General features: G+C 34.7%; 2 protein-coding genes across 6 annotated transcripts in view; one reads left to right on the forward strand and one right to left on the reverse strand.

Moving 5' to 3' along the window:
- Window positions 1–1,575, forward strand: part of LOC113759421 (myosin-12-like) — a 13,752-nt gene extending 12,177 nt beyond the window's left edge. The window contains exon 19 of the mRNA XM_027301996.1: window positions 1,285–1,575. Within this exon, the coding sequence (XP_027157797.1) occupies window positions 1,285–1,575 (291 nt within the window). The remainder of the gene's footprint in view (window positions 1–1,284) is intronic.
- Window positions 1,576–7,632: 6,057 nt separating this feature from the next.
- Window positions 7,633–13,448, reverse strand: LOC113762181. Of its 5 annotated transcripts, none has more exons than XM_027305500.1 (8): window positions 13,165–13,448; window positions 10,508–10,661; window positions 10,309–10,395; window positions 9,650–9,892; window positions 9,353–9,514; window positions 8,606–8,659; window positions 8,372–8,518; window positions 7,633–8,223 (listed from the first exon to the last, which is right to left on the reverse strand). In XM_027305500.1, the coding sequence occupies exons 2-8, from the start codon at window positions 10,616–10,618 to the stop codon at window positions 7,849–7,851; spliced, it is 1,179 nt and encodes a 392-aa protein (XP_027161301.1). In that variant the 5' UTR covers window positions 10,619–10,661; window positions 13,165–13,448; the 3' UTR covers window positions 7,633–7,848. The 5 variants fall into 5 exon arrangements, with proteins under 5 accessions (XP_027161301.1, XP_027161300.1, XP_027161297.1 ...); XM_027305499.1 differs by having other exon boundaries at window positions 10,508–10,798; XM_027305496.1 differs by having other exon boundaries at window positions 10,508–10,818.
- Window positions 13,449–16,806: the final 3,358 nt, after the last annotated feature.

Raw genomic sequence — 16,806 nt, forward strand, 5'->3', positions numbered from 1 at the left:
GTGAAAAATGGGTTAATATTTTTTGTATAAAAATTATTTTGCACTAATGAGTATACATACATACAATATATACAAAACCAATATTTCAAATTCAAAAAGAGGTTGGGTCATACGTCCCAATTTGCTAGTATACAAAATTCTTAAATTTGACATGTAAAAAAAAATTAATTCCAAAGAGTCACTGTCATAAGATTAAAAAAAAACATGTAATCTGATTTTAGTTTCTATCCTAAGGTTGAAAAAATGGATTAGCGTTTTCTACATTGTTATTGTAAAATTGTTTTGTACTAAGATACATGCTGCTTATGCAAAACTAATATTTTAGAGTCATGCATTCAAATCTACTAGTGCAAAAAATTCTGAACAGTGATGCATAGAAAATAGTAATTCCAAAAAATTACAATTTTGAGACAAAAAAAAAATGTCTTATAGTTCATTTCAGCCTAAGAAACCTATACAAAATTACAAATTGCTAAAAGGACTTAGCACAACCAGAAACTATATGAATCCATATTTATAAAGGAGGGAATTGACAAGTTCGTTTCAAAATTAGACGCGTACACTCTTAGCATAGATTTTTGTTTTTCTTCTTTTCTTTTCTTTTCTTTTCTTTTCTTTCTAGTCGCATACAGTAGTACCCTGCATTTTGAATAACCTGTTCGCCCACAGGCACTCAAATGTTCTGTTGTACCAAAACACACAAGCACACACAGAGACGCACACAGTCACACAGTGAGGCTGTGAGGGTAATAAACCATCAAGAACTCCAGAACCCTTTTCTTTTCAGCCATATTTCACTTTCATACTCGCTTCTGCAAATTTTTACAAGGTAAATTTTCCTCGCAGAGTCTTTTGATTTTCTGTTTTCTTTCTTTCTTTTGGTGAATATGATCATCTCCATCACAAAAGCATGATGGGCTGTTTTCTTTCCTTAAAAAGTTTCTTTCTTTCAACTGCATTTTTAAACAATTAGTACTCCTTTTTGATATTGTGAAAGTAGCATCTTCAGCATTTTGTGATGCAAAATTTACTACGTGATTTCATTAAAAAGGTGGATTGTGGTTTGTTTATTGCGTTAGTTAAAGCTTACTTATACAGCTAAAGCTCAAGATTTGATTTTGGAAAATTTCCAAACTTGTCCTGTATAAACCCTTATCCCCTGTTTGTTGATTTACTGCTTAAGAAACAAAAACCTTGGTGGAATTCTGAAAATTGAGGTGAGTGAGAGTGGATGGACATATGATTGAATAATGAGTTCGACTTATTATGACTGAGCTTTTGCAGGTGTCTCGGAGAGAAATGGCTGAAGGAAAGGAGGTCAACATCATGTCCGTGGAGCAAGCGATTCAGAGAGAATTGGCATATAGGAAAAAGATTGCTTACTTCTTGTCTGAGGCAGAATTTGCAGAACTGTTACCTTTGGAGGTGAGAACTCAGACTCTACATTTTCTTATGCTGCTTATTGTCAGTCTTTCTGTTGTAATTGTTTGTGCTCTAATTACTCGTGTGTTCCTCAAAATTGACGCTATTTTATTGATTGCTGAACCTATAGAACTGCTGGCTTATCACAAATGATCGGCGCAAGTTGAGTTGAATAATATGTTACAGAAACTCAGCAAGTGTTATTTGTGAAAAATGGCAGAATTTGATGTATTTCAATTTGGATTTGAGGTCATGGGGCTGTTCTGGTGTAAAACCTTGATGCTTGATTAGTCTTGTATGGCAGATTTCGTGAAATTAGTTATGTAAGTCGAGCCTTGTTCCTAATTATTAGGTGCCATTTTCATCTAAGGTTACAATTCCATAGGCAACTCACTGTTTCATTAGTTTATGACGTGCATACATATATGTGCTTGATCTCTTCAGCACCTAAAAAGAACGTTATCTGAACAAAATAAATGTCTTTACTCTCAAATATATATCATGCCAAATTGTAAGAGAATTAATTATGCTATTCAAATTTGGTAGCGTCGTTGCATTACACAACTCATGAAACAACTCAAGTCAGTCTCTCTTTCAATGTTTTAACTTTTAAAGTATGATACAACACAAAACCACTTGTAACAGCATAGATTGACCATACTCCAATCTGGAGCACTACATATTGCGGCAATGAATTTTTGAAATGGCCAAAATGAGCTTAATCTTTGCAGAACTAATAAGCTTTAGATGCACAACAGAAAACTGCCCAAACAGAATGCCATCTGAAATGCGGACTCTAGATTTTTTGAGATTAAATAACAGAATGATGCATACACTTCTTACATTAGTGAAAAGGTTTTTTTTTTTTTTTTGGAAATTCAGTTAAAATTGATGTTGCTGCATGATACCAAAAGGTATAGATATGACTATGATTCTTTACTACTACCCTTAAAATCCATAGGACGAGGTTTGATTTGGTTGAATTGAGGACTAGGGAGCAAATGAATTACATATAGAGGGAGTAGGTTTTTCCCTTATCATTCTCTAGTCCTTTTAATCAACTTATAATCCTTGATGATTGCTGGATAGCTATGTAACCCATTCTTCTTTTTTACTAAATTGGTATTCGTTTTGGACATTAGTTGTTCAGGTTGCTTATTTCAATTTTGACAACTTGTTCCTTATATTAGGTGCCATCTTCGTCTAAAGCTACAATTCCAGAGCCAAATGTCTCACAATTTCTCAGGCAGAGTTTGAGGTCACCTACCATAGCACGGCCTACATCAAACCCCAGTTCAAGCCTCACCAGTGCAGCAGCAAATGATTTGACATCTTCGGGTCCTAATCTTAAGCAATCACCAGTACGATGGGTTATTTAAAAACTAAAACTTTTTTCTTGCACTAATTTCTTCATGAGTTTAATCTGTGCATAAATATGATTCATCTCTTAAAGCCCTTAAAAGAAGGATATCTGGATGATATAAGTCACTTTAGCTTCAAACTTTTGCTATGGTTCTGTCCCCTAATTTAGGTCTTGCCAAATCCAAAGGATAATAATTATGTGGTTCAAAATTGGTTGCATCCCAATGGCATGCAACAGGAGAATTGGGGCTCATATTGTCTATCCTTCCTTTTTTTAACTTATGAAACAACAGACTGAATGAACTGCAACATGTATATGCAGTGGCACTGACTCATGAAATGTATATGGAACAACAGACTGAATGAGCTGCAACATGTATGTGCAGTGGCAATGACTCGTGAAATGTGCAAAATTGGCCATTTTTGCAGAGCATTCAGCCACTAACTGCAACAGATTTATCTTTAAAGCACAATGCTATGCCTGTAGGTATTGAAGGCCAGATCTTTTACATTTAGATGACAAATTCTCCCAGCTCTTAATTCTCATAAATTCCTTTTCGGAAATTCATTTCCAAAATGATCTTGCTGTCCAATGCTATAAGGCAAACATACAACTATGATCCTTCATTACCAACCTCAGAAGCAATAGATCAATGCTTTAATTCGTTTAAGTTGACAACTGAGCAGCATATGTAAAATATAGAAGGGTAGGATTTTCCAATTGGTTCTCTACTCTTCTTGTACTGCAAAAAGCATAATCCTAGTTTATTGCTGGAGAATCCTGCAAACATTTGCATAACTTGCTTGGTCTTCATTTAAGGCATCAGTTATTTTGCTCTTGGTTTCTTGTTTCAGCTTGTTCCAATCACTCATTCTCTGTTTTTCAGCAGATATAAATTATGGAAGTTTAGGATTTTCCAATCTGTTCTCTACTATGTTTTTTTCCCCTGCAAAACTTGTAATCCTTGCTTATTGCTGAAGAGTTGTGTAGTACATTTCATTACTAGCTTGGTCTTCATTTGAGGTATCAATTTTTGTGCTCTCTTCGTTGGTTTTTTGTTTCATCTTATTTGAATCACTCATTTCTCATGCATCATAGATCTCTCTCCTTATTATTCTTATTCTCTTTGTTTTGTTCTTTATTTTGTTCATCTTCTGCTTATGACTTGTTGCATGTATCAGGTGCCATCTTTATCTAAAGTAACAATGCCAGAAGCAAATGCTACACATATTTTAGGGCAAAACTTCATCTCACATGCTAGACAAGGTTTTGCATCAAACATGATTTCACATCCGAGCATAAGCATGGTTTCAGCAGATGAAATAAGGCCTTCAGTTACTAATGTCAAGCCATCTCCAGTTCCAGGTCAGAATCCAAGTCCATTTTCAGTGTCTACTCAGAACAGTGCATCAATTCACTCAGAGATGCCAATGAAAGCGACTCCCAGCAGCTTCAAATACCTTTCAAATCAACACCGAAAGCCATATTATACTAGTGATGGACCTAAAACATTCTGCAAGATTTGTCAACTCAGCTGCCCAAGCCCATCATGTTACAAAATGCATATCAAAGGTCACAAGCATAAAGCTAAGCTGAGTTACATGAAAATGTGTGGTAATGGGATGGTTAAGGAGAACACGAAAGAGCAACCAAGATGTGACCTGTGCCAAATTTTGTGCACTGACCAAACTAGTTTAGATTTACACTTCAAAGGTCAAAAGCACAGGGCCAAGTTGCAAGAACTCGAAGTTGGTAAGAAACAGAAAACCCTCCAGCACTTCTGGTGTGAATTGTGTCACGTTCTTTGCAACAGTGAAGAGATTTATAGGCTGCACTTGAAGGGGAAGACCCATGCTGCCCGTCTATGTACTTCCGAGAAACAGAAGAAGGCAACATAGGAAGCAGGAGCAGCATTTGAGCCGTTAAATTTGCATTAGGGCAACGTAATAAGCACTAGTCTACTTTTTTGAACTGCCTAATTGCTTCACTTTTGCCTGGATTTAATGCTTTGTGGCAAAAATCTTTACAGTGTGTTGCTGATCATTTGTCGTTGGTACTTATTGACATCTATAAATGAGCTTTATAACTTGAATTCTTCAGGCAAGATAGATTTATACTCCCATTTTGGAATTCTAAGTTGATACGCTTGATGGAGCAGATATTATTGAACTGAACTGATCTAGATTCATTGTTATGAATCTGTTGTTTCTATGAAAATTTATTATCTGCCTCTTGAATTTTTTTACTTCATTGTAACGTCTGCAATGCCACGGAAATTTGGCCATTATTGCTCTTGTAAATCTGTGTTGTAGAAGCAATTCTTATTGCCATCCTATGATGCATGTTGATTTTGTAGAATCACATCTTCCCTCTTCTTCAGTCAGGAAAGGAGCGAAAATTCATAGAACAGTTTCCAAATGTAAGCAGTTAAGATTTCAGAAATAAGAGGGATCACTAAAAGGGAGACGATATTTCAAATACTAAACCAACCTAATAATTCCAAGGAGCAGGACATAAAGGTCATCAATGTATATTCATTTCTGGTTTGAGCAAAGCCTGGACAGAGCAAGTTGTAGCATCCTGTTGATCGAAAATTATCCCTCTGTTCATTGTTGTATGGAAGAAATTAGGGCAAATTACACTTTACCCCCCTAATTTCTTTGTGTCTTAATTGGACGACAACCGGTTTTTTTTTTTTTTTAAAAAAAAAAGAAATTAGGGCAAATTTCACTTTATCCCCTGTGGTTTAGCTTTTTTTTTACATAACCCCCCTATAATTTCCAAAACTATATATAACCCCCTCATAGTTTGGATTAAAGTGTCAAAGTGACGGGAATGATTATTCTTAACGGAGTCACCTAAAATGTCAAAAATACCCTTATATAAAGTTGAAAATTATTTATTAACCAAGGGGGTTTATGCGTATATTTGAAAATCATAAGGGGCTTATATGGTAAAATATTAAATCATAAAGGGGTTATATAGTAAAATATAAAAATTATACGGGGTTAATGTGTCATGTATTTATGAGGGTAATTTCGACATTTTTAGAAGTTCCGTTACGAATGACTATTTCCGTCACTTTGACGTTTTAATTCAAACCATGAGGGAGTTATGTATAGTTTTTGAAACCATAGGGGGGTTATGTAAAAAAAGCTAAACCACAGAAGGGTAAAATGTAATTTGTCCAAGAAATTAATAGAATGATTAAGTGATCATTTTATATATGCTATTTTGAAGAAAATAAAAAAAAGGCGCGTGTAACAGGTTCCCTAATGTAAAAGTGGTTTTATGTGATAGTTTCTTTAAAAAAAATTTAAAATTAAACGTGAACAATGTTGAAATAAAAGAGACCAAATAAATATGAGCGCACGTATTCATACGACTGTTTCGGTGTAAATTAAGTTCACTAACGGGTGTTCATTGAGTGCCTATCATTATAAGTTTGCACTACTTGAAAGAATTGTGATCATGTGAACAACTATACTTTGTTAAAAACTCACATGCCACCCTGCTTCAATGACGTTTAAATCTGAATCGGAAGAGCCTCCTGTAATCGAAAGCTGAGACGAGAGCTAAATGCATTACGTTTCTCAAGTCGGGGCTCCCATATATTTATGGTTGCCTTCGCTCCATAATACTTTTCTTCTCGAACTACTGCAGCTACAGACAAAAGAACCCCACACGAGACAGAAAAAATTAGGGAAAAATTAGGGAAAAATAGAAAAAAGGGAAAAGGAGCGGAAGAACAAGATCATTGTTTCAAATTGGCCCTCAAACATTAAGCATGTTTCTCATCGACAAACATGTATTGGCTTATTTCCAGCAGTTAAATCTTCAGTACGGATAATGCAGGTAGAACTTTAAGAGTGACATTCACATAGATTTATTTTAGAAAATCATAAGTAGCTTTCTTTTTTTTCTAAATAGTAAGTGCTATTTCTTTTTTTTTTTTGGCAAAACAGTGGTTCCAGAAAACTGTGTTGGCCAGTTTTCGGAAAATTGGTGTTTAGCTTCCTTCCAAAGTTCTTAGTCTTCATAGAGCTTGTTCTTAAGATATCCTCTTGCTTAGCCCTCCTGATAGGAATGGTTCTGTCTGGGCACTTTTCAGCCAATTGCAACAACTGACTGATTGGTTTCTGTTCAAGTTCATTAATGTTAGTGGACTTAATGTTGGAAATTTTATTCTCAGCAAATCCCAGTTCTGGTTGATAATTTGGTCTCATCTGCAAAAGAAAAACATATAGCTTCCCTTCCGTCCGTCAAGCAATTATGGTGTTATATATACTTCATATTTTTGCATTTTTTTTTTGTTTATTTTTCTTTTGAGGGGTGTTGCATGGGGCAAACCTGCAGAATTCAGTGGCCTTTGGGCAAAGGATTGTCAAATGCTAGTTGTTGATAGATATGGACACAATCAATTATATCACCATCTTTGCAATGAGAAACTTGTTTAGTGAGTGAAATGAGAAACTTGAAAAGTTTAGTGACATGTTGCAGAATTTTTCTCGTACTCAAGTATACCTTTTTCATTTCTGTTGACTGTCGGGGGCACCTTTAGGTGTAGGTTATCCAAATTTGTGCATGTTTAGCACTATAGCATGGAAATCATCTCACGAAGAAAACCCATAAGCGGGTAGTATAGTACTAATTTGGAGATACATTCTACATGAGTCAGAATGTTCAATTTCTCTTTCTAATTTTGCAAAGAGATTAGCTAGTTTGTTATCAGTACTGGCTCTACAAGAAATGGTATGTATTGTCCAATTCTATTACACACTTAACATCTTTTTAGACGGTCAGATATGGTAGGAATTTCATACCAGAGACAGATGGCCAGTATAATGTATACTTCAAATTGAAAAGAGAGCTAGTCATTTTATACTGAATAGAACATTGAGAAACTCCATCTTTAATTTTAGCTTAATTACCACCATGCACATTTATGTCCAGCTTTATATGGAGTTGGAGAATCTTCCATCATTAGGACTTGAAAGTTCTAAAAAGCTAAATTGAGTTGCAAAGGGAATACATAGCCAAATGGTTAAACTTTTGGAGTTCCATCATGGACAACTAGGATTTCTCCCGGGTCCTCCATAGAAAATGTAATTTCCCCAATCAGCATTCTCTCCCACAGTTATGTCATAGCAGTTTGATTTCCGAGCAATGGTCCTTAAGTAATTAAGGGGCCTTAATTTCATTGAGCTGCCTATCACTTCAAGATTTCTCATGTAACTTGCCCTCTTAAAACCTTCTCGTGGAAAATGGCCACTTCCCATCTGTGTAGAAGTTTGTACCCCATCTGACTGTTTGTTTAAAACTAGCGCACCCCATTCAATCAAAGAAGAATAGTGTGCTAGGCTTGTAAGCAAAGAGCCTGGCCAGTAACCAACTATCGTGTTGCCAAATTCTAGCCACCATGCATCTTGTGCTGGATCCTAGCAAAACTTAAGCCAATCCATGAGTTTCAAAAATCATAAGGAAAAAAAAACTGCATCTTGTAATTTGCACAATACATACATCCCACCAATAAATTTCTTGTTCTTGAAAAACTAAATAAATAAATAAAAGAGCTACTTAAGTTACCTTCCAAATAAGTATGCTAATTTCAGACTGGGAACCGTTGAAATTGGAGAGGGGGAAGACAGAGCCTCCTAGTACAATTTCATTAGTGATTTGAACAAAGCCTGAACACAGCAAGTTGTAGCATCCTGTGGACTTAAAGTTGTCCCTCTGTCGACATAAATGTAGAGTCTATATATCAAACTAAAGTTGCATGATTAGCAAAAGTGATTCTTGGAAAAGGTTTAAGATGCTTACAGTCCAGTGCATGAAGAACCTTGTTCTAGCATCTCCGTATAATTCTGGGTTGACCTGTTTTTTTTTTCCCAATAATACACAATGAGTTATTACATTGCTCAATATTCTAGTTGTGTTTCACCCAAAAAGAGTAAATTACTAAATTACAAGGGATTGAGTCAACATTCTATTTGTGCTTCACTAAAAAGGGATAAATTACTAATAAACCCCTGTGGTTTTTCCTATTATCATATCACCTCGCTAATATTTATGTGCGTAAGTACATATCCCTTGTAATTTTGTGCGAAGTGGAATATAGACTAAAAACATCTTTGGTTAGATGATTGATTTGGATGTGCTCAAAAATGTGCAGGATGAAATCATAATACTCACTCATTTTATGGTTTTATATAATTATCCATTTAACCCCTTATAATTTTGCATAAATATCCACTTGATAACTATTTAGTTTTGTATATAGACCTATATAATGCCCCCTGTAGTTTTATGCAAAGTGGTTAGGCTCTTATTTAGTTTAATACTTAAGGAAGACTGACACTTGCATTTCAACTAATGACGTTATGGAGGGTGCTTTCCATCAAAATTTTGCTTTGCATAAAATCATAAGAGAATAATGTGAATATCTTAAAACGTTAGGGAGATTATGTGATAATATGTGAAATCACAATGGGTTGCTAGTTATTTACTTGAAAAAAAAAAAACTCAAATTGCTTGATTGGCTGGTAAGGTGGTAGATAAAAAACTTACATGCCAACCCGCTTGAATGGTGTTCTGATTTGAACCAAAAGAATTCTCCGTTATCCAGAGCTGAGACGAGCTATATTCATTAGGTTGCTGAAGTTGGGGTTGCCAGACATTCATGATTGCCTTTGCTCCATAATATGCTCCCATAGCATAACTAGCTACAGACTGAAGAAGTCCAAGACGAGGGAAAAAGAATCATTAGAAAACATAATTGGACTAATTGAACTTGTGATTGAGCCAAACACTTTGTTGTGGTACTTTATACGAAATTCACCTTAAATTTTCAAATAGGTTTACTACCTGGTAGGATTTCACTTGGCTGATGAGTTCCATGCCGGCTGAAAGCTTCTCGCGATTGGTTTCATCCTTCTGTAAAAAGCTCTTGATCACAGAGAAGAAACCATCCTCTTTTTTACCTCTTCTGATAGGAATGCTTCCCTGTGGACATCTCCCAGCCAATTGCCACAATTGAGTAATTGATTTCTCATCATTCCTACTGTTGAACAATTTTTTCAACCCTTCCGGGTGATAACTTGGTGTCATCTGCAAAATCAACTGCTTACAAAATTCTTCCAATCAAAGAGCACAAGATTCATGAACACATGCAAAGATTGGATTCAGCTCTCAACAGTTGAATGCTCAGTTACTTTATATATATATATATATATATAAAGTAACTGAGCATTCAACTGTTGAGAGCTGAATCCAATCTTTGCATGGTTAGTTGGGCACAGCTTTAACCATAATGAAATCCTTTCTAGTTAATGCTCCATTAGCCCTTTGTAAGATATAAGCAACTAACCAACAAAGTCAAAAAAAATAAAATAAAAAAAATATAAGCAACTAGTGAGTGATGATGTCCAAGTTCTAGCTGCTAAATGTACCTCTGCTGAGGAATTTTCAGGAAAAAAAAATTTTTTTTTGGTATATTTTTTTGGAGTTGCAAGCAATTCACAAACCAGAATTCGGTGATCCTTGAGTAAGGGATGATCAAGTGCTGGTTGTTCAGAGAGAAGTATACAATCAATTACATCACCATCCTTGCTCTGCCATAAAAATCACCATGAGATGATCATTCAAATTTTTAACATAAAGAAGATTTAGAAAAGCAGACACATATATTCATAGAAGAAGCGGGAACATATGATCTTAGATCACCTTGATAGACTTCAGAGGAGCCTTGTTGAAGTAGTTTATTAATCTTGATGCATCGCATAAAGCCATCATCATCAACAATAACACGAAACAACACAGTTGATTAACCTTCATCTTCACAAATCTCTAGCTGCTTCCAACTTCAGAGATTGATGATCTGCTTATGTTTTTGTGGCCAACTGAGATTTATAAACTCTCCTAGTACTTTGCTGAGGTGTTCTTGATTATATGGCGATAATATTCCATACAAGAACAGTACTTGACAGCTCTTTTTATAATTTGCATCCTTTGGATCTATGAATAGATTCCATAAACTAGAAGACAAGTAAACCAGCTGATGCTTTGGATTTACCGCATGATAAGGAAATGGGAACATTTGGGAAGAAAATGACAATGAAGAAAACAAAAGTTAAAAATGAAACAAGGGTCTAATACATAGGAATGTTCAATTATCATTTCTATCTCTTCATCCCACAGTCAAACAAGATCGTTAATCTTTAAGTCCAGTGGAAAAATCAGGAATTGGACGGCACCTATATGCAAGGTACTACTTAAACTATAGTGGCACATCTGCATCAAATGAATAATAAATCATGAACGTCATTGTATTCGTAAAAGGACACAGGATAGCTCTTAATTAATCTAATACGACTATGCACAAGGTACGAGGACTTCGTTTGATGATTTTGGTTGTATCCCTTTTTATAGTTTTTTATTTTCTATTTTTTTGTTCTCCCCAAAGTTTCTCGCCTTCGTGTGTAACTAAGGGCCTAAAAGCGTGAACATCGAGTCTTGATTCGTGGCCTAGAGGGCCATAAGGACATGTCTGATGTCACGCCATTGAAGAATGATTGCAAAAAATGGATGGGTTAGTCCTGATTGGATCAACACCATCTTTTTTTTCTATAGGAAAAAGTTTGGATAGTTTCGACTCCAATCACTTTTAGGAGTTAGGATATGCTTAGAACCATTGATCGCTTATAAAGATTCTTATAAATCGCCTACTAAAATAGCCCTTGCAGCAACAATGGGACTCAAACGCACAATCTTTTATAAAAATAAATGACCCGTTTTTATTAGTTGAGCCAACTTATGTTAGCTACAGCGTCATTTTTACGAAGTATAGGGAGAAGAAGGCGTTACTAGTTTCTCAGTGGATCGATGACGCCTTAAAGTACCCAAATACAATTAATTTAGATCAATAACTCAAGGCCTTTATAGCCGGGAAGAGAATTCGATTGATATTTGTAAGGTTGCAACTTCAGTAAATTAAGTCAATCAAATACATTCGGCTATTCAAACTTAAATTGATCTCTTTTAGAGCTAGTGGCATATCATCAATTGGGTACCATACAATTTTGTCAAGGGGTTGTGGTATAATCGCAGATGGGATCCTCTGTCCAATTTTCTATGTCCAATTTCCTGTCCAACACAAAATTATGTAGTTCCACTTATTCTTGTGGCTGACGTGGCACATAAAAATAAATGCCTGTTTGGCTCAAGCACCAAGCAACAGCCCTGTCAAATTGTAACCATTCACCGTGAATTCCTCTAAAGCAAACCACTAGCCTAACGGAAAGACATAGCAAAATTTGAGACATACAGAGAGACAATCAAATCCTTGGAAGTACAAAGCAAAATTTGCTGCTGGGCCTAACGGAAAGAATAATCTAAAAAATTGGTGAAGGAAAACAAATTGTCCTTCTCGCTTTCTTTGAAGGAAAACAAATTGTGTTTTAACATTTTGAGATAGAAAAAGTGTTTCTTGTACCTTTTGCAATCTATTTTTTATTCTGGTAAATTGATTCCTTTTTTTGTTTTTTAAGTAGAATTATGTCTTCATTGATACAGTGTTCATTTAATTTATAATCCATCTCTTGGGGAAATATGGTTAAAAACTGACATATTTCATTGGCTTGGTTGACAAAGTTGCTAATTGAATGAAAAACCATGTGATGGATAAAAATTGAAAACCTTTAAACATCATGGAGACCTCTGCTATTTTAACATGTAATAGCTGTTTTCTTTTCTTACCCCCCCCCCCTTCCCAGAGAAAAAAAACACCACCCCACCCACATACACACATTTTATAGGGCATACGGATTGCGGTGGTAAACAAATATATGTGCTGCAATTTGGTTCACGATGATTGTTGTTTCAGATGTCAATGCCTAGAAGATTATATGCCAAGCATAAAGACAACAGACCTACTATACCTTCATGGGTCCCTACTACATAGACGAAAGACGGCATAAAAAACTTATAAATTGATGCCAAGCAAAGGAACATCCACAACTGATACATTGTAAGTCAGCCAGAAACAATTGTGCAGATGAATATTATTTTTTTCTTACCATCGGCAAAGAAGTCCCAAATTTTCTTGACGCTCACGGCAACAGGTCTCGGGAATTGTTATGGTAGTAATAGGGTTTTGGGAATTGTAATAAAGATACGTAAATAAAGAAAATCCGAAAAAGAAGAGAGATCTCGTCAGCCACAAGAATAAGTGGAACTACGTAGTTTTGTGTTGGACAGGAAATTGGACACAGAAAATTGGACAGAGGATCCTGTCTGTGAAAACATAAGGCTGGCTATTCAATCACATATAATTTGTAAAGCTAACAATTGATCATCATCTAATGCAAGAAAATGCTTTGTACCTTAACTCCGTGGCTCGAATAACTATTCAGCTCCAAAATTATCCAAGACCAGTTCTATAATGCATGAGTTTTTCTGTTTAGAGATAGAGAGAGAGGTAAGGAGAGATTGTCTTGTTCTAGTCTCGATTAATTTGTTGAAGGAAACGAGTTCTGGAGAGAACTGAAAGCCAGGAGCAAGGGGGTTTCTGCTAGAACTTGGTTAGCTGAAATGGAAAAGGGAAACGGGACAGACAATTAAAGGCATGGTTCGCCATCTCGGTCGCGTCGCGGTATCGGTTGCTCCATATCCGTCGCGGCATATCGGTTAAATATCAGGTGATACACACATTATATAACACATGAAAGTTTCCAAAAATTTTGAAAAAATTTCTAAAACTAAAAAATACCAAAAAAGGCACAATTTAAAAAAATATCCAAGTCAACTCCGAGTTGACTCGGATATATCGGCCGATATTATGCATCACAGATTCAAATCAGTCAATATCGGCCGAGTCAGAGCAAGTCGTCATGGATATAGTAATATCCGCGATTCGGGGATCGGTATCGCATCGGTCCCCTCCATTCCAGTTACGACTCGGCCAATACGTATCGGTATCGGCCGATATGGCGACCCATGATTAAAGGTGAGAATAAGATGCAAAGAAAGAACATGAAGTCAATCATTCTTAGTTACCGAATCATTTTTATGATGTAATATTACGAGGCAAAGAATAATTAGAAAATGTGTTTAAGAAAATATTCTAAAGATTTTTTTTCAAGTCCAAATGACGTTTAAATTTAACTAGGGATGGTAATGGAGGCGAGTGCTCGCAAAAAAGAAAAGGGGTAGAAAAAAAAGCGTAGGGCGAGAGTTTTGGGCTGGGGAGAGGGGGTAGGGTATAAATTATATTATTATAAAATAAATAAATAATGTGACATTTTGTTTTGGTTAAAAGATGTATTTTTTGCTTGTCAGTTTATTGTTTGGTGGTAAAAGAATGACATTGTTATGTTATTTTTTTTTGTCACGTATTGTATATTGTTTATAAAAAATAAAACAAAGGCTATTGATTTAGATTTCAAATGATACAAATATTTAAAAAATGGATTTAAAAGACTAAAGTGATTTTTATTATTTGACATTGAATTCTTGGCTAAAAATTTAAAAGCCGGGTTATTGCAACGGAATAGGTGTTATACACATATAGAGGTGTCAAAATGGGTGGCTTGAGCGGGTTTGGGTTGGGTAAAATGGGTAATGGGTATAAGTGAATCAATCCATTTATACCCATCTAATTAGATGGGTATAAATGGGTAAGTCAAAAAATGAATTGGGTAACCCAATTACCCATTTATTTTAATTTTTTGTAAACTCATTTAAATTCATTTTTGCAAACTAAATTATCAATTTATACCGCTCTTTGTATCCATCATTAGTTTTAAATATTTACTTGTAATGCTCAATAAGCCTAATTACCAATTTTTTTCCATTTATACTTAATGAAGCAAATTTACATATTATTTAATAATTGAATAATAAGAATATAAAAATTTGAACTAAGTACTATAAAAGTTAATATAAAACTTAAATCAAAAATTTTGAATCCTTAACATTATTTTCATATATAAATTTAAAAATTCATTTTAGAAAGATAAGAAAAGAGCCTAAAATTTATCATAAATTGGTAATGCTGAAAAATGAGCAAGTTAACAAACTAAGATAAAATAAAATACTAAGATAAAGCCAACAAATAATAATAATAATGAAACAAAAGTAGTTAACATCATGTAAAATGAAAATTTTGAAAAAAAAAATGGGTGGGGGAAGAGAATTCTAAATGGGTTAATTGGGTTTGATGGGTTACCCAATAATACCCATTTATTAAATGGGTATTATTGGGTAACCCATTTATACCCATATACAGAAATTTAAGATACCCATACCCATCTATTCATGGACGGGTATGGATAAATTTAGTTAAGTGGGTTGGTTTGCCACCTATATACACATATAAGGTCAAATAAAAAATAAAAAAATAGCAGCGGCCACCCATGGGAGCACCTGCGATTTGGGCGGGCAGGTGGGTACGGAAAATAAGGAAGAAGAATTTGTAGCACAATAGTGGAAAGCAGAGCACTCTCGTTGCTCTCAGGTTTAAGGTTCAAATTTTAGGATTGACAAGTCAGGATGAGAAGTATGTGGGGGAGGGACATGCTTCAAATTGACTGCACAACGAATCTTTTGTCCCACACTCTATGTCACTCTCTATCCTACTTTTTATTATATTACTATTTCTCCTGTATAAACATCACGTTTTAGTTCTTTTTTGTTTTCTTAAGATCTAATAATTATTAATTGAGTAAAAAATAAATACAGCAGTTTCAAAAAAGCAATATATAATAGAAAATTAAAAAATATAGCAGAAAATTCATAAAAAATCTCATTTTTTATGCATTTTGATTTTTTGAATTTGTTAAATTTTATGTATTACTCAATTAATAGTTATTGGATCTTAAGGAAACAAAAAAGAACTAAAACATGATGTTTATGCAGGAGAAATAGCAATATAATAAAAAGTGGGACAGAGAGTGGCACAGAGTGTGGGACAGAAGATCCGTTGCGAATTAACTGTGCAACGAATCTTCTGTCCCACACTATGTGCCACTCTCTGTCCCACTTTTTATTATATTGCTATTTCTCCTGTATAAACATCACGTTTTAGGTTTTTTTGTTTTCTTAAAATCCAATAACTATTAATTGAGTAAAAAATAAATACAGCAGTTTCAAAAAAGCAATATATAATAGAAAATTAAAAAATATAGCAGAAAATTCATAAAAAATCTCATTTTTTATGCATTTTGATTTTTTGAGTTTGTTAAATTTTATGTATTACTCAATTAATAGTTATATTCCCCTTGCTGCCTATAACCTTCACCTTCGTTAGCAAGACGAGTGTCCAATGACACAGTACAGAGCAAACTAAAGCAAATCCTTACTAACCAAGGATTCCTTTTCCTTTTCTCTTCATTCTAGAATACTTCCCCGCTTGGATTGCGATTTTCCTCAGAAAAATTACTATGCTTTTCTGTGAACACATCTTCCTATCACCTTTTTATTTCACATATATCAAATCGCTACAGTAATTTTTGTACAAAAAATCCAGAAAAATGCAATCCAAATGGGGACATCTTTTGAAGTAATTAGGATGATGACAAGTTGGAAACCGGCCAGATGATTAACAGAACAACAATTTTAGACGAGGAATACGAACGACAATTAAAAAATTAATTGGTGTTTCAAACTCTTTATATTGAAATTGGCCTCCCATTTCATATGAAAATGACGTAAATACATCATGTCTTAGAATTTCATGACTACAAACATATGATTTTTTTTTTTCTTTTAACGTGTTTGTACTGAAATCTTATGATTGGTTGATCCATAGCATGTTTTCAAAATTTGAAACTTATGCACAATTTGGCCCCAGAAGCCAAAATAATGTGGCCTGAAGAGTCGAAATCAACAGAAGGATGATCTTTCCTTAGACACGCATGCATGCAGGAATTGAAAGCTTTCTGCATCACCAATGAAGTTCAGCCAGAGCCAACAACTAGGATGATCTTTCCTTAGACACGCATGCATGCAGGAATTGAAAGCTTTCT

The sequence above is a fragment of the Coffea eugenioides genome, chromosome 2 (genome assembly GCF_003713205.1).
Source record: "Coffea eugenioides isolate CCC68of chromosome 2, Ceug_1.0, whole genome shotgun sequence".
Lineage (NCBI taxonomy): Eukaryota > Viridiplantae > Streptophyta > Magnoliopsida > Gentianales > Rubiaceae > Coffea > Coffea eugenioides.